The sequence below is a fragment of the Frieseomelitta varia genome, unplaced genomic scaffold (assembly GCF_011392965.1).
Source record: "Frieseomelitta varia isolate USP_RPSP 00005682 unplaced genomic scaffold, Fvar_1.2 scaffold_1010, whole genome shotgun sequence".
NCBI classification, from domain to species: Eukaryota; Metazoa; Arthropoda; class Insecta; order Hymenoptera; family Apidae; genus Frieseomelitta; species Frieseomelitta varia.
This window is the reverse complement of record NW_025108652.1, coordinates 30479-54421: the sequence shown is the minus strand read 5'-3', so window position 1 is coordinate 54421 and position 23943 is coordinate 30479. Positions and strand designations below refer to the sequence as shown.

Here is a 23943-nt window from a genome sequence, read left to right as displayed (position 1 = left end):
ATTGCGAACGAAACCACGATGCGAACGAGGGGAACGGAATTAAGATTAACCCTTTCGTAAGTTGACGCGGTTATCGTGCAACGGAACAAGATGAACAAGCTGGCAAGTCGTCGATCTTCCAGACGATCGTCGCTCAAACAAACGTTCAAACCGCTAATAGCGACGTTCACTCGGAAAACAACTTTATTCGAGATATACTGGCAACCAGGTAACGTCCGTGCAGGTCCGTTCGTCTCGTAAATCCGGTGTTGCGACTACCGAGGAGTGTGTTACTACCTTCGAGACCGTGGGTGGTTATTAACGTCGTACATTGGCTCATTGCCGCCTGGAAACCGTTTGTTCGCCGTCAATGATATTCAACGGTGAAAACATCGTCGCAAACACAGCCGCTTAAATAATACACGTATGATGAAAATTGCTTGCGATTAATACGTTACGATGTATGCGTGCATGGATCGACGACCGCGTGGGATTCCTCGACATTGCGAACGTCTTCGAATCTGGATCACATGGAGACGTGAGGTTGCATCTTGGAAACGCCGTGTCTCACCATTTACGGCTTAATTATACCAGTGTGGTACACAGCAACGCGTCGCGAGCGTAGGTGATTATTATCGTCGATAGAACGATGGATGCAATCACGTACGAAGGAGGACCTCGCGGATTCCGAGGGAGCGAGCAAGAAAATTTGACAGTTGGCAAGCATCTGACCTCTCTCGTTCCCTCCTCAATGCCAATTGTAATCTACCCACGGGTCGTATATACCGGGTGTCGCGTGGGTGTAGGCTCGTGCTGTACGCGTGCACGTGGTGGGGATCCTCCGGTACTTCACTGGCTCGCACGGGAAAGGAAAGGAAAAGAGCGGCGTACCTACACAGCTGTGTGCCGTAAACGCGATTATGTTTCGTCGCTGGCAAACCCATTCAGTGCTCCTTACGGCACGAAGGAACTTGGTGCTGTTGCCGCTGCAGGCGTTTCGTCGCCGCACCACGCGTTCCCCGTGACTCTGGCAAATCACATCCGGCCGTGGAGAAGAGGAAATCGTGCGCGCGGACACTCTCGCGGGCAGATCAGCTTCGGCCACGGTCACGTGCACCAGCAGCACGTCCAGTTTCGGAAAGTGTTTTGCTGTCGACGCGGGAAAATTAGAATTCCACGGGACGCGGACGGTTTCCGTGCCAGTTGTTACCACGCGATACTGAGTGAAAATTATACCTGATACGCTTGCGTGGCTACCCGTGGATACTGCTGAGTTTACTACTGTTCGACGAAACTACAAAAAAGAAGAGAGACAAAAAAAGAAAAAGAAAGGAAGAGGAAGAAAAAAAACGACCAATCGAGAGTGCGTGCACGAGTGCAGCTGTTTCACCGTGGGATCGAAACATTCGGGTGAGTTCGATCTGGAGGATCGACGCGGTTCTTTTTTTCTGTTTTAGAATCGTATGAGAGAAGAACGAGAAGAGACTCGGTGCAAAAAGGTATATACACACATGTGTAGATAATCGATAGTAAATTGCCTTGTCCTTGCGAAACTCTAAGACGCACACTTTCCAACCCGTTGGCTGCGCGAAACGATTTGCAGTTTTGTGATTCCCATTGTAAAGCTCGCCTCTTGGCGTAGCCACGGGGGTAGTAAGTATTTACACCCTGGCAAGGAAGCCTTGAAACTTTATCAACCGGCAAACGCGGGTATAAAAATAGAACATATATTTCCTGGCGTGTTCTGCGTCGGTCGGTTCTCATCCTCTTGCATGGGATCGGTCTAGTTTACCAATGGATGGCTCTGTCACTAGTCGAAGGAAGCGGACCCGCTAAGTTCTCAACATAAATATGTATACCGGGGATCTGATCACTGCTCCGCGATAAACCGGGGAAAGCACGAAGGGTTATTGAAAACAAGCGTGCAGTTACGTTCTATCTCCGGGCTGCGGAGCCGGTTTACCCGATACACGGCCAATTAATCTCTAATTGACAATGAAAAACGTTGGAAACCGAAGGAAAGCGTTGCGTAACGCCGGCGAATCGTACAACGACCAGTGGAAATAAATATCTGCAGCTGTTCTTCCGGCTTTGTTTGTCTCTTCGTGATGCTCGCGGAGCTAAAACTCCCGGAGTAAGGTCGGTATGAAACGCGACGACGAAGGGAAACGGAGGAAACAACGGGGGAAGAAAGAGAACGGATGCGTGCGCCGCGGAGAAATAAAGCGTGACGTTCTTTTAATGGAAAATGCATGAACCTTTTTTTTTCTTTTATTGCAGAGCTAACGAACAGAACAATCTTCGTCGTTAGAACGCCAACAAGCAGGAGCAGAACGACAGCGAAGTTCCGCGTAACCAAGCTGCAGCAATCAAGACGTATCGGAGACGAGCGAGTTATAGGTTGTTACGACGTGGTGAACGTTTATGGGATCGTACGTGTAACGAGCATCCTCGCGTCGTAAAACGCTGTCCACATAGGAAATGGTACGTGAATTACGTTGATTCTACTCGAACTCGGGTTTGTTTCATACGCGATTCTCGTACAGTCCGAACGAAAATGGAGATGAAGTTACCTCTGCCGATCGGATAGAACGATTTATCGGATAAAAATCGAAAACTCGTTTGCCGAGATACTTTGCCTTAGACGGAAAGCTCGCGGTTAAAAGAAAGGGGATATTTTTCAAGCGTGGTTCGTTCACCGTGACTAATTGACGAATAGAGCGGGCAAAAGCGGTCGTAATAAGTTAGCGTGAACGAAACTGCGGATTGCCAGCAACCGGCGCATTTGCCTACCGATCGAAATGCGCGGAGCAAAGGAGGCCGTTGTCGCGTGACGCGTTCCGCGAAGCTATTCATTCTAACCGGAAGGAGGTCCTCGCGTGGAAGTAAGAGGATGGATCTCTGAAAACGGCGATTTCTCTCGGCATCGAGTAGGAAACCGCAGAAGCCGATGAACGAGTCGAGAGAGTCTCGTTATTTCGTGTCGAGTCTCGTAATAACGTCGTCGGGATAGAGAGTCAGATACGAGAAATTTTTTTTCTTCTGGTTTCGTGAAACCGCAGAGAAGAAAACCTGCACGCGGTAAACGCGTGTTGTTTCGAACGTAAACTAAAGAAACGATATATCGTTGACAAGCAACGCGAAGCCGCAGTCCGAGTTGGCTCGTTTGCACGCGGCGACCGCAGAAAAAGTCGCGGGGAGGATCGCGAGAGATTCAACGGCAACAAGATACGTTCAAAATCGATGGTCGATCCTTCGAAAACAGAGAACTGAAACGCGCTGCGCTTACATAACGGGCCGGCGAGCGAACGGAAATATTCACTGGCATGACAATTGCCGGCCGATCGAACCGGGATTCCAGAGACAAAGCGATACACGATCGATCCTAATGGAACGGACAAACGTAACAGCCGTTCCGTGCGATCGATCTCGTCGTCCATTTACGGGCCGCGCCGATCGTCGTCCAACGTCACCCCCGACAACCCATCTCGCGCAATTAGAATGCAACGAGTCGAGAGCGATTAAAATACAGGTAGATGGACGTTGAAACGGCCACTGACTGTCGTATTAGCGAGGCCTACACCTACGTGGTCGTACGTGTCGCAAGATGGCCGGGTCACTACCTACATGGTGACACCCACCACGGCTTCTCAGGCGTTCGCGGCGAGCAACCGACTCTCCCGATCGTAATTTACGTCGATTAACAGTTACGCGGAGCTAATCGCGTAGAAAGCATTACGGGACCATTTGCTGTCAGTCATAAACGACCGTGTCCGAACCGTCGATTTTCATTCGATCGCAACCGTTTCGATTAACGGGGACACGACCGGAGGAAATTGCGGGTATCTCAAGCGCGAGAAACTGCCAATCGATACGAGTTCGATAAGCTCCTTCCAATAACTCTACCACGCTCGCGTGAATTCCACGGAACGGAAATGACCGCGAAGATTCACGCAGCTCGGCTCGAGTGTTTCCCCTCCGGTGGAAACGGAAGACGGTGATCTACGATCTCCGTGCACGCTGCTTTAAATACGCGCGCGTATTTTAAGTGATAAATAAAATACACGTTTTGCAACGTCCTCGGATGAACACGGCGAAGCCGATCATATCCATTAATACGTCGAATCCTTGTTTGCCAGGACGGGGACGCAAGGTACGCGAGAATGACATTTCAATGATCGTGGAAAGCTGGTAGCCGACTGCAGAAGCGGAAGAAACCGGCCGAAGAACGATGGTTTACAGAGGCAGTTTGCAGACCGACGATCCGAGAGATGCACCGAGGCTGGTCAGAATGTCACCGTTGCGAACCAGCAGGCCGCCGAGCAATCCCGTGGCCAATTCACGAGCGGCTTCCTCCGTTAATAGTCCGGTGTATCACGGCCCGTTTGTGCCAGCAATCGATGTTCATCAAGCTAAATTGATCGATGAAAGACGTTTGGCTCGTGAAAGGGACATCGCGTCCATGGAGAAGGTTATTATGAGGACCACCGGCCTCAAGATCGGCGCGCCGCGGCTACGGAACATCAGTCAGATACGAGACACGGTGTTCGTCGATCCGGCTCTGATACCGATGGAGAAGATCGGCCGGGTGGAGAAGGATCGGCCGAGAACCATCGCGGTCGACAGTTCCAGCAGATCGGCCAGAACGCAGAGCTCCATGTTGGCCGACTTGAAGGATTTGGAAAGGCTGAGGAACACGCCGTCGGCGCAGAGGTGTTCCAGAGTGGCAACGAGAAACGAAACGAAGTCCTCGTCGTCCAACAAGAGGACGGAGCTCTCGAGCACGACGAAAATTCGTTCGGACATTTTCAAGATACAACAGATGTTTCAAAGTCCCGACAGCTCGCCGAGGACCGTGGTGAAGTGCTCGACCGAGATGAAGAACGAGAAGAGAAACGAGACGGAGAAACACGAGAGAAAACCCGGGACGGAAATTAACAAAACGAGATTACTCGCTCAGAAGCTGTTGGAGGCGTCACGGAACAATCGGGAGTCGCTGAAGGATCGATACAATAATCCAAAGAATGCTTCGAATCTGAGAGCTGGCAAGGAGGTGAACGGCAGGGTGTCGAGCAAAGCGCCGCAGAGGAACAGCGTGGACCCTAAGCAATCGGAGAGGGGAAAAAATCCGACAGTGTCCGAGGATGTACATCCACGACCTCCGGCCCGAAGAAGGAGGGAGTCGAAGAACAGATGTGGCGGCGAATCGCGCGCGAATGGCGCCATTGTCGACGACGCTATGAGGAACGACACTCTTGAAAACGAGACGAAGGACACCGAAACTTCGGAGAAAGAGGTTGAAACATCGTCAAACCTCGACCACTGTCCGAACGTCGCCAATGCCACGGAAGACTCGAAGACGAAACCGAAGGAGCTCGACAGGCCGGACATTCTTGATGGATTGTTGAAAGAGTCTGATCAACAAATGGCCGATCTGAAGTCGGACTTGCACGAAAGAAGAAGATCACGAAGTCATTGGAGAGGGTTCGTGCAGTCGATGAGATTACACGATGTCGAACTTCATTCGGACAGCGAAGATCAACGAAAAGGTGAGCGAATTAAATGTTTGCTCGAGTTTTAGATCGAGTAGAGATACATTTGGGCGTTGAAAAAGTAAAAAAAATGTTATCATTGTCCCGAACTTGGCGGATGATCAGCTCTCGTTAATCAACGAGCGTTAAACTTTATCACTTTACTCGCGACGTTAAAATTACTCTCTGATTGCCCCTAAGGGAGCATTCGAGTTCGTGAATATATAATTTCGACGAACGCGCATGACCGCGGTGCCCAGCGTTAAGTGAGATTTATTGAAATATCTGCTGGTCATTTCGATGACCCCCTCCTTGCTTGTTGGGCCACGTTTTATAAGCCAGCAGATTGTATTAGCAACGTTTGCCGAGGTGTTTAAAATTACAACCGACGTGGCCATTAATCCCTTAGCTCGGGGCACCCCTATTTTTAGACGTTCGCAGACGCTCCCTTTCTTGCTCGTGTTGCTAGTGCAGGTCAGGGTAGCGTGTCCCTAACAACATATGTCTCAACATATGGATTCGTACCAGGACGAACAGGCACGCTAGATTCTTCGCTTTTGAAACGCGGTGTTTGTGAACCGGCGCGACGATCGTTCGTGATTTCCAGCGTTGCTTACATTACTGGCTCTTCGTTTCTCCGCTTAATTCGTCCCGAAACAAGCCTTCAAAGATTTAAAGTTCGTCGAGAGAGGTGCAACGTGCGATAGGCCCTGATTAGAAACGGTTTTCTCGATTCTCACGCCACTCTAGCATCGATTCTCGTACAGGCCATTTACTTTGATCCCACGATGAAAGTCTCGAGCGACGACCGACCGTTCGCTCCTTTTCTTGTTCGATGCACGGCCAATCCTTATCTGCCGTTTATCTTCTTTACACATTGGATTTACTTCTATCTGTGCTTACATTACAACAGAAAAGGAGACTCTTTCTGACGTTTCTCCGTGAAAACGTGTTATCGCGTTACGATTTTGGGCTTACTCGTAAAACTCAAAACGGAGAAGTTGGTTTCTCTTAAAAAAAACTTTGGAAAAAGCTCGTGGAGTCTGAATTTCTCTCGTTCTCACGCTTCCACGATTCGATAAATTACAGAACTGTCATCACGTTCAAGAAACACAAGTGAAACATCGTTTTCGCGTGTCGTGTGAAACAATGTTTCTTTTTACAATGTTTCAATTCGGTTTTAAGTCCTTCGTGTCGAACGCGATTGCACGCCTACAAAATGAATGAGTATCTCGCGTGCAACACACTTATGTACATACGTACATACGTACGCACTCTCAGACGAAAGAGTCGGCCTGTTTATTAAAAGTCCAGTGACACGCGATCAATTTAATTGCCTGGCCGAGCAACGTTTTTATCCGCAATCTTCGACACACGGCGCCGGTATTTACCTCGTCTTGCGGGATATTGTAAAAATGATTACGCAAAAGAAGTTGTGCCGATTCAACGGGTCTTGCGTACATTTCATATTGCGTCATAATCGCGAGGGACGCGCTAGACGATAAAACGTTTACGAAACATTCGTGATCGTCCACAACTCCTGTGATTCTTACCTTTTAAGGATTCTCGTTCTTGGTTTAGCTCAATTTCTCGAATAATTCATAAACACGTGGTGCGTCGAAATAGTAAAGGTCGAACGAAACCTGATGCGAAAACGCACGTGCGCCGACCACCAATCTCGCCGTGGTCGGAGATTATAAATTCCTCTTGCGGCAAACATCGACCGGAAGGACGGCAGATATCTCGAAAGAACAATAGGCCGCGCGTTCGATAAAGATTCTATGGACGAGCCGATCGATCGGCCGTGCATCGACGATGCATCGCGGCCTATGTATATACACACATATGTACATACATACATAATGCTCGGGTATTTCGAGGCAAACGCACGCGTCGGTGTGTATGTGTGTGTGTGTGTGCGTATAGAAGCGGTGACGGCCCTTGCCCTTGAGTCTACGCCCTAATATTGATCTAGCGTTCTCTTCCTACCCCTCCATGGTTGCCCATGGTGTGCGTACAATGAAACGCAGGCTTCTTCCCCCTCGCCCCTCCATCCACAGACCGATCCGCGCTCCCGTAAGTCCGGCGTATGAGCCGATGTTACTCTTCAGTGCAAATCTAGCTGTCAAACCGCTAGCATTTTTCAACACCAGTTCGCGGTGGTGGAGTTCGCAGTTGTCCCTTCGTATCGGTATCGCCTTTCTTCGATTCTTGTTTTGCGCCGGTAAACCTTTGGTTCTTGACCAATTCCACTGCTGCGGTTACGTGCAGAGCGCAACCGCACCGATGCTCGTCTAAACACTCTTTTCATTTTACCCGTCTCACGGTTTCTTAACCGTGTCAAACGCGAGTTCAACGTGTCCGGGGAATCGAACAGCAACCACGAGCCTTCCTCCAATAAAGCCGGTTGCACGTTATCGAACTTGGTCGATGCGCGCACGCCGCGTGCCTCGTCGTCTTCCTCTTCGTCCCGTTTCGGCCTGTCGTCGACGTGCCGACCAGCGTCCTCCGGGCGTGCCAAGTTGTTCAGTGCAGACGCGATCACGCGGTCGGATGCACACGCGAGCCTCTTACCTCTGGAGATGGTGCTCTGTGACGTCTGCGACAACAAAGGTGAGAGATATTTCTCTTCTTGAAAAATCGTGTCCTCGATTCAGCGACTCAACGCTTTTATTTGATTCGGTGACATTTGACCGACTCGCGTGAGATATCGTAAGCCCTTGCACAACGCGGTATCTTTTTCAAGTTTTTTTAGCCGCGTTTTCGTTTCGAGCTAACCCAGGTTTTTCTCTGTCCTGATATCCGTGTCGCGATGTTCGTCGTCATCCAATTGAAATGAATTACCGCAACGTGGTACAGATACAGATCGATAAGAAAATCCCCATGTTCTCCGCATCGTCTGACAAACGGATAGTATTTATCCGCTCGGATGGTAGAAAGACAGGTATCCCGCTCCGAAAGGTGAGAGAAATCCGCGGCGAACCCCGTGGTAAATGCCTGACATTTTCACCCTGGCGTGTTCACTCTTACCCGATCCACGAGACTTCGGGCTCGCGTATGCCGAATTTTTCTCCCTTTACTTTTAGTTGCTACAAATGCTGAAACCGTACGCCGGCTGGAATAACCCGTGCTTGAAATGTCAAATCTTTTATCAAGCGGCAACGTGTTCCAGGAGTACGGCCATTTACGAACGTGCCATTACACGTTTAGACTGGCGAATTAACATTTTCGCACTTCGACCGTTTTGAATGCTTGCAACGCCACGGAATGCTTGAAATGCTGTGTACACCCAACTGATCTCTATCGAGATCTCTATCTCGTAATCAGTGCCTGTTCCATTAATAAAATTACGTGTTCCATTTAAAACTCTGGTGTAACCAGAGTCAATTAAAACGTAATTTAATCCACGTGAAAATTCACCGACGTTTTAAGTCAGTCAACCCAAGTATAACCGTTTCCGCTTTCGCGTTTTTTCTCTTTCTGTTTTCCTTTTATTCGTTATTGTCGTTCGTTTCAATTAGCTTGGGGAATTATTTGAAACAGAAAGAGATTCCATCGGGGTACTGTTGCGCGAATACGCAGCGTCTCGCCGCGTGCATACACGATTGGGCGTGCCATAAATTCCGTTCCGAGAAGAGTCCGATTAAAACGGCAGACTAAGCGGCTCTGGAGATTACGAGGACCCGACTCGGTGTAAACAAGCCTCGTTATGCACTTAATTACGAGCACTCAAACTGTACGAGGGTGAACGCGCGCGCGTACGCTGACGCACGCGTGTGGTGCGAGCTTTGCTCCCGACCACTGTGCTCCATTATTCAGGGAAGTTTTCTCACGCTCTCAGCCTCTTCTGTCCGAAGAGGAACGACTCGTTGCTACTCGAGAAACGCGACAGAGAAGTGATTTCGCTTCTTCGACCTTGCTCCGCGTTTTCGACAATTTGGTTTCGAATTTGTGCGTTAGACGGGAAGACGAGATCTCGCTGGAGACTCGAGAGTCCGCGCGATTTCTCAGAAATCACTCACTTTTCTACGGACATTCGAAAGATAGTAGACCCTCAGTTCAGACGCTATTTATATTCGAGTGTGATAATGTCAAGCTAATCGATCGAACGTACGCTTTGTACGAACGTTCCTCCATTAAACAGAGCATGAACAGCAGTATCACGGAAAGTTTCTGTAACGTTCTTGTAAGAATTCTTTTCTTTTCTTTTCTTTTCTTTTTTTTTTCTCATTCGAACTCTTTGAACGCTTGACATCTCGAAGGATCGAAACTCCGAGTCGTTCTCGTTCGAATCTTGGCCAAGAGAAAATTAGTTGTTTAGTCGATTACTATGATATTGTACGATTTGTGGAGAAAACGGGACGACAGCGGAAGGTAGAAAAAGCAGCCATTGTTCGCGGAGCAATTAAATGCGCGTTAGTTGCTACGGAGGCAACTGACATCGAATCGAAGCGGAATGGCGTTTCACCAGCAGGCGCCTGCTTATCTCGTTTCATTTCACAGGAGAGAGACGTTATCGCGAAAAAAAATCGTATCGGTCGTGTTATCCTACGATGGCCATAACGCGGTGTATACCATCAATGCGAAAGATTGTTATTTCAACTCTGGTTGAATCGCGAATGAACCGCGGTGATTCTCTTCGTTTTATCTCGAAAGGTATCGATTGGATCTTTGTTCTGTTACGAACGATACGGCGATGAGCAAAACCGAACACGCGAAATTTAAACATAAACGACATTTTCTTGAATATTGGCACGTAGAATAAAAAAAAAAAAAGGCGAAATATACAGTGTTTTGTAGGACGTTTTGCCTTTCTCAAAATTTGATCACCATTCTCGCAGATATAAACTGCTTTCATGCAGTCATTTTGCGTCGTATATTAATTTAGATGAAAAATTATCACTTCAGACTGTTGTAATTTTATGAAAAAAAAAAAAAAGAAATCATCTAATAATCTGCTTGGCCTCATTTTAAAGCGTAAAACTTTGACCACCCTGAATTCGTTTCTTTTTTCAAGATATTTTAACATTATGTAGAAAGTGGAAATGTTCTTTGCCCAAAAAGAAAAAAAAAAAAAAATTGTAAAAGTTCACATGCATGTAAAAACATTGGAAAATCACAGTTTTGAAAATTGAAGTTTCTCGTCTATAACAAACCCATAGAACTTGCCATATCATTTTTTTTTTTTTCGACATTTTATTGAACTTTGAGATTGACAAGGAATTGTAACATTTTTATCTAACCTTAATGTTCAGAATTCAGTGAAATGATAAAAGGAAATCGTACAGCAAGTTTTAAGGAATCGTTGTAAAGAGAAAATTAGTGGTAAATCGAGTTGCGAAAGCAATTGTTCAACGTTCTCACAGATATTTGAATTCTTATAATTTTTGCGAATAAAAGTACGCCTACTTTCTCGCTCGCCGATGTAAAGATATCTTTGGAAGAAACGAACTTAGAATGATTAAAATAGAAACTTTAAAATGGGACCAAGTAATTTTCTTTTGTTCAAACTATCGATAATCATTGTGTGTTCACCATTATTGTTGTGCTCTTTATCGTATGTGACGAACAACAAGCTAGCAAGGTAACGCGTGAAGTTGATTTATCTAATACAGTTCCAGTTGTAGTATCAATGTCGAAGTTAAAACGATTTGATCGCGCATTTTCAAGCGGATTGAGGCGCGTTACAAGAGAAGTCAGCGCGCGAGAATCCAACAACTCGTTTCACTGCCCGATCTCGTCGCTCCGCCACCCTCATTGTTATCACGTTCGGCGTTCCATCGATCGATTTCCGTGTTTCGAAGAAACATCAACGGGCTCTTTGTTCGGGCGAACAGTCCCGCATGACCGTGGCGACTCGGCTGACGTCACATGCCGAATTACGCCATAGGCGAACAAATTGCCATCGCGATAGAGTAATTTAATTCTCGGTCGAGCCCGTCAGCCCTGAGATTATTACTTGTAGCGTATTTCTTTTGTCGTGCTTGCAGCGACACGGCGCGTAATTGACGAAATTCGAAGAAGCCGGCGAAAATAATTCCCACAATAGAGAAGAAGAAGACTGTCGGCGCGTCTCGCGTGACAACAGTCAGCCAAGTCGGTCGCAATTGACAAACGGCGGGTGAAACGATTTCTTTAAAAACTTCGCTGCAAACCCTTCGAAGTCACGCGAAGGGTAATAACGCGTCACCCGGTGTGCGAAAAGGAAAGTGGACAATTGCTTAATCGCGTGCTCCGTTCGGGAGAGAATATCCGCGTAAACGAGGGATCGTGGAGATTCCTTTGTTCATTAGGAACAAAAGGGCGAATTCGCCATCGTCGGCCGATTCGGTGGAACTTGCTCGACGCATTGTCGTGTCCGACATGGATCTTGAAATCTTGATGACCGGTTTCTTTCACCGGCAAGTGAAAGGAAGTCGAGAATTTGCCTGCTCGAGTTTCTGTCGAGAACTCGGACGAGATGCACATTTCAAAATTCGAGCCAAGGGTAAAAAAAGAAAGTAAACAAAGGAATTCGATTCAACAACGCTTCAGTTAACCAACTGGGGTTTCAAAATTCTCTCAGTTAAAAGTTCCAATTTTTTTCTTTCTTTCTTTCTTTTTTTTTTCTTTCTTTTTATCAAGAATAAAGGCTTTCAAGGAATTTTCGCACATTTACCGGAACGTAACTGGAACGTAATCACTCGCAATCAGTATCCAGCGACGTGTTTCTACCGAAAACCGTGTCCGATCGATCGTTCGTTGACCGGACGCCTCGCCACGAGCGCCGCGAGTTCCGTCTGATTGAAATTCGGTGTACAAAGATAGTACTTCCTGCCGTATGATCCTGTTCTTTGCTTAGCGAACGTTGACACCAGACAGTTTACAGGCTCGCTCGCGATCATAGCGGCCACTTGAAAAGCATTGTGCTCACGCGCAACGTGCGGCCACAGTTCTTGCGCGCCTCGCGTACACCGCGTTCGGCTCCGTTCCGTTTCGTTCCCTTCCTTTTTCTATCCTCTCCTCCTTCTCTCTCCTCTTCGCCGCGGTCTTTCGGCGGTCGTTCATTTCGCGCGACACTCTCGATGACGAGAGTCGCTCATAAATATTTCACCAAGCGAGTATTTCGAATTGTTAACAGCGCGGCGAGAAAGCACGCTACTGCAAAGGCCGCGCGATAATCTGCCCAGAAACAACAGGGAACGACGTCACGCATCGCACGATTGCACGTAATCCCTGCATTCTTTCAAAAAGTCGCGTCTCTCAAAAAGTTCTCTCTTCTCTTCGCCGGAAAAACCAGAACGCGAAAGATCAGCCTCGCCTGACAAATAATTGACAGGCTCTCCGATCGAAAATGATTGCTTTCGATTTTTTTCGTCGGCGCTCAAAGAAACTCGCCGATCCGTACTGTCATTTCGATGCATTGATTTTTTTATAACTCGAAGATTGAACGACGATTAGCAGAGCACCGTGTAAAACCACGTAGAAAACCATCGTTCGGGCATTCAATGTACGAACGTTCAGTACGTGACGTTCCGTAGAAACATCGAAACGAGCCGGAGATTTTTCAGAAAAATCTCGAAACGAAATATTTCGACGTAACTGTTAGAACTCGGTGACGAGCAGCGACGATTTTCCATAAAAATCCGCTCACAGTGGCGGCCGTTTCGATGCATTGCGACACGCACGCGCGAGCGTCGAATAATGGACATTTTATTATCCTGCATTTGAGGCCCGTTGCTGTCGTTACTTTCTCATTAGCGTTCGCACCGATCTTTCAATGCTCTTCGTTTTCTTTTTCCGTATATAATGTTGAAACTGCCAGCCAATTGATACTTTCAGTTTCTAGAGGAATAATAATCCGACGACGATCAAGACCTTGCACATAATGAATCGACATCATCTCGATATTTTCGTGCTTTTCTGTTTCACACCGTTTCGAAAACGACGCGACACGATCGAAAAATAAGATTCGAAAAATAATATCACATCGATTTAGAGGATGGGACGTTTACTGCCTCGATAATGGTCAAACACGGCCGTGTAATCGCCAAGGTAACGGCGCCAAGTTGAGAACTCCTTGCATAATTGGAGTCAACGATGCGTGCCGAGTAGCCTGAGCCATTGTCTGCATACAGTTAGCCGATTATTCCGCGGACACGTTCCGAACTATTCACGCCGTCGACAAAACTGGTTGCCAACGATCGACCGTGGAAGTGGAGACAGCATGTCGCTCGTAATCTTACCGATATCCACGGTAAATTGATTTTTTCCGCGCTCCCTTTAACGTCGATTCTGTTCCAACTCTTTGCTCGAGCCATTAAGCCGAGTTAATTAAAAAAAAAAAAAAAAAGGAAAAAAAAGAAAAAGACAGCATCGACAGATTCCGTCGATTGTTCGATATTTTCAAACACCTTTGTGCTGGAAATTAAACCACTCGCTTGCGTAACAGAGTACATAATTGGCTTCCACGGGTTACACGGCGTTCTATTTCCAACGATGATCGGTACTTTACTGTTTTAACAAGGGACTTTCTAACGGTGCTGTTTCCTACTGCAATATCCGATCCGATCATCTTACCGCGAGAATTGGACACAGGAATCGAGAATTATAATCGAGGGGTCAAGCTAGAAAAATACATAGAAAACGGCGTAGAGAAACAGCGAATACACTGGATTGATGAGATTAAAAGAGCCAGGTGTCGTTTGATCGAACATATCGCTGTGGAAATGGCTCGCATCGAATGTTGACACGTTCCATGCGCGACGACGAGGTTAACGCAGCGACACGCGATATCTAATCAGCGGCGGGCGCCGAGCGTCGCTCCTACGATGCGTCATTGGCCTTGCAGGATGCAAAAGTGCCAGAAATACGCGAACTGTCGAGAACTGTCGCGCGTCGCGAGACCGGAAACGCCTCTTCAGCGCGCGCGTGAAATTCCAAGCCTCGAGTCGATGCATATGCATCGGCGATAGGAAAGCCAATGAGAATCGCGAAGGAATTACGAAATCATCCAGTCGGATAATTAAAAGGAGACGAACACGGGCGAAAAGGAAAGAAAATTTTAATATTTTACAACGCTCGACATTCGTCTCGTTAAGACGTTCGATAATTTTTTTTTTTCTTTTTTTTATCGACGCCTCTCGAACGCAGTTGAGTCCCAAGCGCATTCTCCTTCTCTCTTCGTTCACAAAACGGTTCTACCGTTTACGCATTCCTCGCAGGCACTAGGCTACGCGTTTCCAACCGCGACCTCTGATTCCCTCCTCGGTTCTACCGTCTATTCTCCCCGTTTATTTTCGCTCGTGTCTTTCTTCTATCTTTCAACGTTGTCCTCTCTTCCTCGCCCTTTCTTCACCTTTCTCCTGCCCTTTCCTGCCGTTCCATACTTCGCGTCCATCTCTTTCAATAAACTTCTTCGAGCCACTCCGTTCTGCGTGACGTGCGCGAGAGGAATGTTTGCGATCTCGCCCTGCTAGTTTGCCTGAATCCGAATCGCTATCGTGACGATCGTAAGTGATTTGTAAGATCGGCAAGATGTCTTCATCAAGTGCTAAGCAATATCGGATCTTTCGTTTCTCCTCTCTTAGTCCATGGTTTATTTATTACACTTCTTATCAGACTTTGCACGATCATAACATTGATCTCGCCTCTATGTTAAATTAGATTAAATTAAACTGACTCAAACAAGATATCGTGTTCACTATCGTGCTCTGCAGTATTTGCAATCTTACATACGATCGACGTTTTCTGAAAGTGACTTTGATACCAATGTAATAATATCGTTATATCGCTACTTTCGCGTATTTTATCTACGTCGATTGCGAGAAAAAGTACGAAAAAGATATGCGAGATGTTCACGAGTAATTTTCAAAATAAAATAGAAGATAGAGACATTCACGCGAAAGAATGGAACGTCGCGGAACGCTATGGATATTTGCATTTTGCCGATTCACTTCCAGTCGTAAGAACACACTGGCTTTTTTTTCAGCGTGTGTTGTTCTCTTTTATGTAATTCCATGCAAATCGGCGACGCTAAATACTCGCTTTCTGTGCGCCTATTCAAAACTGTAAGGTAACGACAGCGACAGTCGTACCTAGAAGGCACAATGAGCAATGGGAGAAATATTCACTTGACCTCACGCACATGCCGTTTCTTACAAGCATGGCTTGACATAGGTCGTTCGTGCACACGTCTAATATATTTCACTGTTACATGTCCGCGCGGAGCAGCAGTTATTGCAGGAATATTTTTACAGAGAATTATGCAAACGAGATCTCTTTCTAAATAAAGTGTGGCATATTTCAAAAATAACGAAGAGATTTGCTCTGAACTGTCGTTCGTCGCATCGCATTTGAATAAGTAATTTAAATGCTCCCCGATATTCAGCAAGTTTTCAGAGATTACTAGGTCAGCTATTACATTAAATCTTCAATGTTATAAAATTGAATAGTTGTGTGCCAGCTATTATTTCACAGTGTTTTGTAAAAATAACTGATGGGAAACTACATTTTATTCCAGATGTAAATAAAACCACTGGCAATGGAGTGACTAGCTGAGTCACTATATTCACGTTGCAAAATCTCTCACGGATATTTGATAAGAAATGACCTGACCCGAACTCACGATTTACATATAAATTACGATCTCTCAAACGGCGCGACGCGTCGTATGAAAATCAAGATTGCGTTGCCATTAGAAATTGCTCTTTCTCGGCCAATTATTAATGAATCAAAATGTAACAATAATTCACACGATTTTCATATTTTGTTGAATATTCTGACTCATTTAATCAGCCTGGCGTACGTTTACCAGATATTTCAATTTCTCGTTCAAAGAACGCACGTAAATAGTTCACGACAATCGTAAAATATTTAAATCCAATTATTTCGCAGTTCAACCGCGCTCTCTGTCACAATGTCGGCCATATCTTTTCGGAGACACGCGCTTCCATTCCGTTGAATTTCCCACGGTGTGACTGATTGCGAGTTTTCACGCATTTTATCGCGTTTCACCTATCGCGTCTCGTTCGCTTCGCGGGCGGAAAGGTATGAACAGAATGTAGGTCAACTCGAGCCGATGGATGCTACACCGTCCGTCCATTGTTTTAACGCGGTCCTTGCAAACTCGCGAGCGAGTACTCGAAACCTTGAAACTCGAGCGTTCACCGCTCGCTCCGCTCCTCTCGGCGTCGTGTGCGATCGGTCGAATTTGTCGATCGACAACGTTACGAAATTGATTCGAGACACGGGAAATCGCTTGCGCAGGAAGCTTAAATTTACGAAACTCGCGTTACGAGTGGCTTGAACGCCACTGGACAAGTCTCGCAGTCACCGTGTCCACGCGCGTGTTCGTCCACCGTCCCCTCGACGAAAAGAGCGTACATTCGCGTTATTGTAGAAAATAATGCAATCCGGCGTGGCCATGAGGCGCGCGAGTTGAATTGTACGTAGGGTGTGCAGGCAGCCGTGATGCACATTAATAGGTAACACACACGCTCGTTTTACCCTCGTGCGCGCGTACACGGGTCGTGCACACGGGGCTGCCTCTTGTCGTGTGTCGTGCGCGCCTGCAACAGAGAAACCGTTCACTAACACTCGGCCGGGGGTTCCCACAATCAGTACACAATTGGACTACGAATGAGCGGCATACACGGTGAACGGAAAAAGTGTTCTCCTCGCGTTTCGCTCGCGAGCGGTTTAATTAAATAGCGCGGACAGCGCCGGCTCGTGAAACGAGCGGGATACCAGCGTGATTAAAGTGGAACGAGAATGCGTGAAATATGAAATAAAATGAAATAACCGAGTCTTGGGTCGTTGCGCGTGCCTTTACCTTGCGGATACCGGTGAACGTGTACCGCGTGGCTCTGCCGAGAAACGAAGCTTTCGATCGTTGTGTTAAAGCCGAAATTGTCGGTTTATTTATTGCGCAAACAACGCACATGCGCCGTCTCTTCGTAATCGGACGTTCGAGGTAGAAGAATTGTGAGTAGATTTGCAGACGCGGTCAGTCTGTCGGGTGAAACCGTATCGAGGGGAAAAAAGGAATTCCTCCGCAGAGTCATCGCGGAGTTATGCCAAGAATTCGTCGTCACGGAAAGCCGGAGGGGTTGGGAAAACGCGCTCGATAGTTTCTTTCGCGTCACCCTGTATGCACAGGTACCAAGCTACACACGTGTACACAGTCTGTTACGCACACGCACGTAATGCCTTACGCACACGGCTAACCGTAAACCACCAGTCTTTCAGTTCATGTCGAGACCGCGTACGGTGTGGACTCCTGCGGTTTTCGAAATCCTCGGTTCGTTCCCCGAGCGTCGTTCGCGCTCGAGTTTTCTCGTTTCGCGGCCCTCGTTCCTCTCTTCACGCCGGCCTGTCGATCCTCCGCGTCGATCATCATCGACGACAGGCATGCTCGCGTTCATCCTTGGATTCTGTTACTTCTACGCCGAGCTGCTGCGCCTCGAGTTGCAAATGCTCGTGCACCCGGACGATTGCAAGCTGTCGAAGTTCATGCTGTGAAGAAGGTGAAAAACACGCGAGCGGGAAAGGCGACAAGGCCTGCCGTGTCGAAACGCGCGAAACGGATGTGTGCTTTTCGGTCTAATGGATCTAACTTCGAGATTATAGCGAACGATTGCGACAAACGATGAGCGTCTCCTCGATGCCTTTCCGGTCGAAGGTGGGAACCCAGTTTTGCAGTGAAATCGATACTGATTTGCATGGAGCTCGCCGATTCTGGCAAATTTTCATTAACGCCGGAAGCATCGCCGCGTTAATATAATCGATCTTGCCTGCTTCGTCGACGTTCGAGACCGCCGGTTCCCGTTATGATTTCAGCCGCGGCGAACATCGAACGTGAACGTGAGAAATTCGAATTCTGACAACGCGCGCTAGTTCCGCGCATTTCGGCTCGCCGAACATGAGACATTCGAGGGGAAGGTTCGTAGATTAACGTTTCGAGTTTCATCGTTCGATCGTCGATACGTCAGTTTGGGTTGTATTTTATTCGCACACGCGAGGAACGCTTCGAGGAACGATCTTGCCCTCGCTCGCGACGAGTTTTTGCTCGCGTGTAATCTATGGGAAACACAACGGCGCGAGGCGCAACGTCCGGCTCGTTCGGTGCGGAACGAAAAAGGCCTCGCGAAACCGGGCGCATCCGCAGATACGTCGACAAGTGAAAGTGTATTTTGTAAGATGACTGTAACTGCGGATAATGGAGAGTGCAGCCGCCACCGACGCCCCAGTGTGTCAGCAACGATCGCCGAGGGCAACGGCGCTGCGTTCGTTTCTTCGGTCTCTTGGTCGTCGTTTCTGTCGTCGTCGTTGTCCCCGTTGTTGTCGTCCTTGTCGCCATTCTCAGCGTTGTTGTCCTCGTGACACGTCGCGCCTCATCATGGACCCGCGTCCTCAAGCGCAGAGAAAACGACGCGCAGTTGCAAACGTGATTAGCCGAATTAGCGCTACGCTTACGAAGCTCGGTGACCTCGCGACTATGCTCTTCATCGATCTCCATTAATTATTCATGACTTGGTGACTTTCCTCCGTCGTTGAAGAAAAACCGACTGGCGTTGGTTATGCGCGTGCCTCTGCCAAGGTCGCCGAAGCCACCACCGCAAGAAGAGGAAGAGGAAGTCGAAGGGGCATGACCCTTGGAGCAATCGGTGAAAGGGACGGAATTCGAACGTCGATCGTCTTTTACAGTCGCACGTGGATCCAACAACGACAGCATGGAGACTATATTGAATTGTAATATCGAGCAAGTTTGCTAGTTTTCTGAAAGTATACACACTGTGCTAGATCCGATAACGCTGCTTTACACAGTGAACGATCGTTCTCACGATAACAGCTATCATCGTCGATACAATTTTCTCTCATCTTTCCGTCCATCTTCTTCCCATTTCTTTTTCTTCCATCGAGATCCGAAATTTATCGTCGGTGAATAACAACAGGTTGTACGCGGCACTTCGCGCGGCCAACAGATGAGTGTTTTCCTGTCGTTAACTCCGTGATTAAGAAAGCCGGAGTTAACTCTTCTCTCTCTTTTTCGCGGCAACTTTTGGTCGTACTGTTTCCCTAACGAGCCTCGGTGCAGCAGGCGCCTCGTCACCTGGTAGTCATGCGAAGTTTTCTCGCTGCTGTATTACAGACCTGAATTTATGGAACAAGAGCATCAGTCAACGATGGAGGAAGCTGAGGAGGAGGTGTTCCGTTCAGGAGACCTCGGAACCTCAGGAGGCTCTCATACAAGGTGGAACGACCCAGGGGGTTATTCAACCGATAAGGTCCAGTTCGGCCAGCAGGGAGTCCTCGCCTGCTGCCAAGAGCCTCCAGGACGGCAGCTCGCCGAAGAAATTGTTACAAACAAGCTCCCTGAGATTGCCAGGTAATTACGTTACGCTTTCAATTACATATTTACATTGCGAGACGTATTAAGGACATTCACACGTAACAAACAATGATCTGAACCTCCGTTTTAGGCACCACCAAGGGTATAGCCGACATTCAGCACGTATTACGAAGCAAATTCAGCAAGATAAACGCTGGCATCCGAAAGAGGAAGGCTCTGAGCGTGACCGAGGTGTTCTCGCAGAAGGATAACGCGTCGAATTTCTACGTGCCCAGCCCCTTGACCTCCTCGAGTAGTCAAAAGTTCGACGGGGAATACGACTCTGGCGAGCCGACTTCCCTTCCGCCGTATCCGTTCCACGACAATCTCGAGACGCTGGCAGAGGGTAGCGTGCCGAATTCACCGAACTGCAGCAACAGCCCGCTGACCAGCAACAGCAACAAGACGTTCACGTACTCGCGGAGCAGCAGCGCGTACGACTCGCCGGTCCTCAGTCACGATCACAGCCAGAAGGACGCATACGAGAACGTTTTGTACACGAGCTCTTCGTCTCCCGGCTGTTGCCCGAGGTCCAGGGGCGTGTTACAGCGCAGCAATTCCGAGAATCGCGACGCTGGCCGACATCAGGACCACTCGTACGAGAACGTGCGTTTCCAGCGTGGCCACAGATCGGAACTGACGCCGTCCGTCACTCCACATTCCGACAGGCATCTGGCGAGAAGCAACTCGGAGACGAGGGACCATCACTCGTACGAGAACGTCCACTTCCAAAAGAGCTCGAAGCCAAGGAATCAGCCCGACTCGTCGTTCGAGGAGATTCACATACCGAGGGTGACGCCGAGGAAGAGGATGACCGATTTCAAAGTCGGCGGACAGGTGAACAGTTACTCGAACGGGTCTGGCTCTCCGGGCACGAACAAGGAAGACGGGCCGTCCAGCTTGGGGGCTGAGAGGAGCCCTGGCAAGAAGACGACCAGACGAATGAACAGCAGGAGCGTCGCCAATATTCCTAGTTCCTCCGGTTCCGGCTTGAAGACTTGGCAAGTGAGTGAAGAAATGACGTGGGATTTCTTATCTTGTTGTCTCTTTGAACTGAACTTGCGAATTCATGATTTTTTCTTCTTTTTCTTTCTTTTTTTTTCGTTGCTTCTGTTCAACGGAATCAGGGTACGCAAGATACGGACGAAGGCCTGAATACCGACTCCGAGCTCGAAGACATCGACGAAGCCGGCGAGGGTGAAGAGTCGAGATTCTGCACCCTACCAAGGCCAGGCAAGGGTGGCGCGTCATTCACGATACTGACAGCCAGATTTCTAAAGGGTCCTGGACACAAAGGACTCGGCTTCAGCATCGTCGGCGGTACAGACAGTCCCAGAGGGAATATGGGAATCTACGTAAAGACGATCTTCCCTAATGGCCAGGCGGCCGATCTTGGTACCGTCAAAGAAGGTGCGATATGTTAACTCGTTGTTAATTCGTTTCACGATTCTCGCAGACGTCTCTGTCTGATTATTGTTGATATATAAACACGTTGCACCTGCAGGGGACGAAATTTTGTCGATAAATTCGAAACCTCTTCACGGTATGACGCACGCTGAGGCGATCGCTGAGTTCAAGTCCGTGAAAGCTGGGGACGTGGTTCTGCACGTTGGACGTCGCGTCAGCAGAAAGAAGAGGGACTCGCTGACGTTACCACCTGCCGGCCCGGCTCCTCCTCGTCAGCAAGTGAAATGAATCGTTGATCTCTTTCCACTTTCATTCCGCGTGAAAACGTTTTTGTTTTCCATTCAAGCGCTAACGTAGCTCGCATCTTTGAACCAGATGCCTTCCTCCTTTAGGCAATGTCGTTCGTTTGTCACTATTGATAACGCTGATGACTACGTTGATTCCGTTCTATGACGAACCAATCTCGATTTTTATTTTTCGCTTGTACTCGGTTTGTTATTTAAACATTCGTTGTTCGAGGTCTGATGGAGAATACGTTTTTTCGTCGTGCGACGAAAGCTGTTGAAAGCTGTGAACTAAAGAAACGTCGCTGTTGAGACGAGAGATTGCCTGTCTTCGCATAAACGTTTGCAAAAGTTCAACAGATTGAACTCTCGAGAGATATTCCTGTCTATTATCGCGGTAACGAGGATCGTATCGTCGTTCGAATTAAAGAGGTGAGACGAATGTAACGAGCTGTCGACAAATCAAAACAATGTAGTCCTATGATATCGTGTACTATCTACTCGTATTCGATGTACCAACATATCTAATCTCGATAACCTCTAATCGTTCTTCCAATAATCACCGTTAATTGTCATCGTAATTACTGTTGGCGTTGTAACAGCCGCTACCAGGCTCTAGCTTTCGTACATTTTCTCGTATATCGGAAACTTTTTACAAGCGAGGAGAGTGTATTTTTGTCGAAGATTTTTAGCCGGTCGGAGCGAAGTTCTATTTTTTCAAAGCGATCTTGATGTCGAGTCGTGAAGATCCGAGTCCTCCGGCTAGTCTAGCAGATTGCAATTTATTTTTGTAACGCGCGAGCCGTCACGGGAGGGAACGTAGCTCGAAACTGTCGCACGAAACATCGAACGCACCTATCGTTGACCTGTCGACGAATCGAGAGAAGAAAAATAAGAGGGTGGCGGAGTGAAAAAAAAAAAGTAGATGACGTAGAAAAAGAGCGACGTTCGCTCGGAACGCTGCGATCTCTGAAACGGCCTGAACGAATGGGGACGCGCATTCAACAGGACGTCCAATCTTCCGCGATTTGTTGCGAGCAAGGATCGAATTATTTTTTAACTACCTTTGCATAGAGTAACGACGATCGCCCAAAGATGAAACCCAAAAAATATTTTTACTACAAGAAGAACGAGACGCGTAGAATGGAGATATACGCATACTATAGAATTATATTATATATAATATATATAGAAATATATGAATATACATTATATAGAAATATATATATATATATATATATATATATATATATATATATATATATTTTTTTTTTTTGACGAATATCGAACGAGACACGTTTGTTTCAAGGCGATGAAATTATTATTGTTATTAGTATCTAGTCCGTCTGTAATATCTTTCGTTTCGATTCTTTTCCTTTCCTCTCTTCTTTTCTTTTCTTTTCTTTTTTTTTCTGCTCTTTTCTCTCGTTTTATATAGCTATCGATATCGGGAAACAAACGAGAAAAAAAATATATATATATATATATACACACACACATACATGTATCTATATGGTGATATACATACGATTATATATTTCTTATATCGATTTTTCAAGGTGTAACGAAGCCAACGTGAGCGATCAATAAATTGCACTTGAAGGTATCGCCTGTTCGGACGAAGTTGCTTCCCGAACATATTATTTTTATAATAACACGATTGTGTTGCGCGTCCGTTTGGGGAATTCGAGCCCATGATTCGCCAATTGCAAAACTACTTAAAACTACTGAAAATTTGAATTCTCTTTGATACTTTAATGGAACTTGAATTTAACGAAACAAACGGCTCGGGATTCTTCAAGCGCAACGATAAATTTCAATCTCTAATCTTCATCATTCCATCGTCACGTATTCTCGGTTTTTAATGTTTAAGGAAAAGTTAAACCAATGGTTGAGTAAAAGTTGACGTTAGCAGAAATGAATCTGATCGGTGTTCGTTGTATCGAAAAGCGAGCTTTTCATGCTTTGGATATGTTTCTTCTCGCAACGACAAATGTAAATGCACAAATTCGCAAGTTGATCAATACAGTGTTTCGCGTAGATCTTCTTGCTCGTTTGAATTGCTGTACAATTCATACTTGCCGCGTGTTGTGAAATTCACATCGTGGGAAACCGAAAGACCGCAATGGCGCATGTAACGTTCCTAATATTAACGTCACAGGCAGCCACGAGAACGTAACATTCCCAAAATTATAAAATCAATGTGAAGAAGTTCTTAATATTTTTCTTTCGCTTTCTTTTTTTAATATGATATACCTACAATATAGCTCGACAGCAAGTGTCAAGAACGAAATGTCGCACGTTGGCGAACAAATTTTCCTCCTCGTCTTCCTAACGAAGAGCGCTCGTGATCGAGCATCGAAATCACTGG

The 23943-nt window shown here is 47.0% G+C and overlaps 1 protein-coding gene across 1 annotated transcript; it reads left to right on the top strand.

Moving 5' to 3' along the window:
• The first annotated feature begins 940 nt into the window (after nt 1-940).
• Nucleotides 941-23450, top strand: LOC122532173. The gene is made up of 7 exons (XM_043660756.1): nt 941-1389; nt 2260-2463; nt 4119-5528; nt 19642-19878; nt 19973-20886; nt 21009-21291; nt 21386-23450. Exons 3-7 carry the CDS (start codon nt 4211-4213, stop codon nt 21574-21576), a joined length of 2943 nt encoding a protein of 980 aa, XP_043516691.1. The 5' UTR covers nt 941-1389; nt 2260-2463; nt 4119-4210; the 3' UTR covers nt 21577-23450.
• The last annotated feature ends 493 nt before the right edge of the window (nt 23451-23943 follow it).

Excerpts from the sequence above, each read along its gene's own strand:
- LOC122532173 (XM_043660756.1), top strand. The coding sequence starts at position 4,211 with ATGGTTTACAGAGGCAGTTTGCAGACCGACGATCCGAGAGATGCACCG. Across the intron at positions 19,879-19,972 it reads AAGCTCCCTGAGATTGCCAG|GCACCACCAAGGGTATAGCC; the intron begins GTAATTACGTTA and ends CCTCCGTTTTAG. Across the intron at positions 20,887-21,008 it reads CCGGCTTGAAGACTTGGCAA|GGTACGCAAGATACGGACGA; the intron begins GTGAGTGAAGAA and ends CAACGGAATCAG.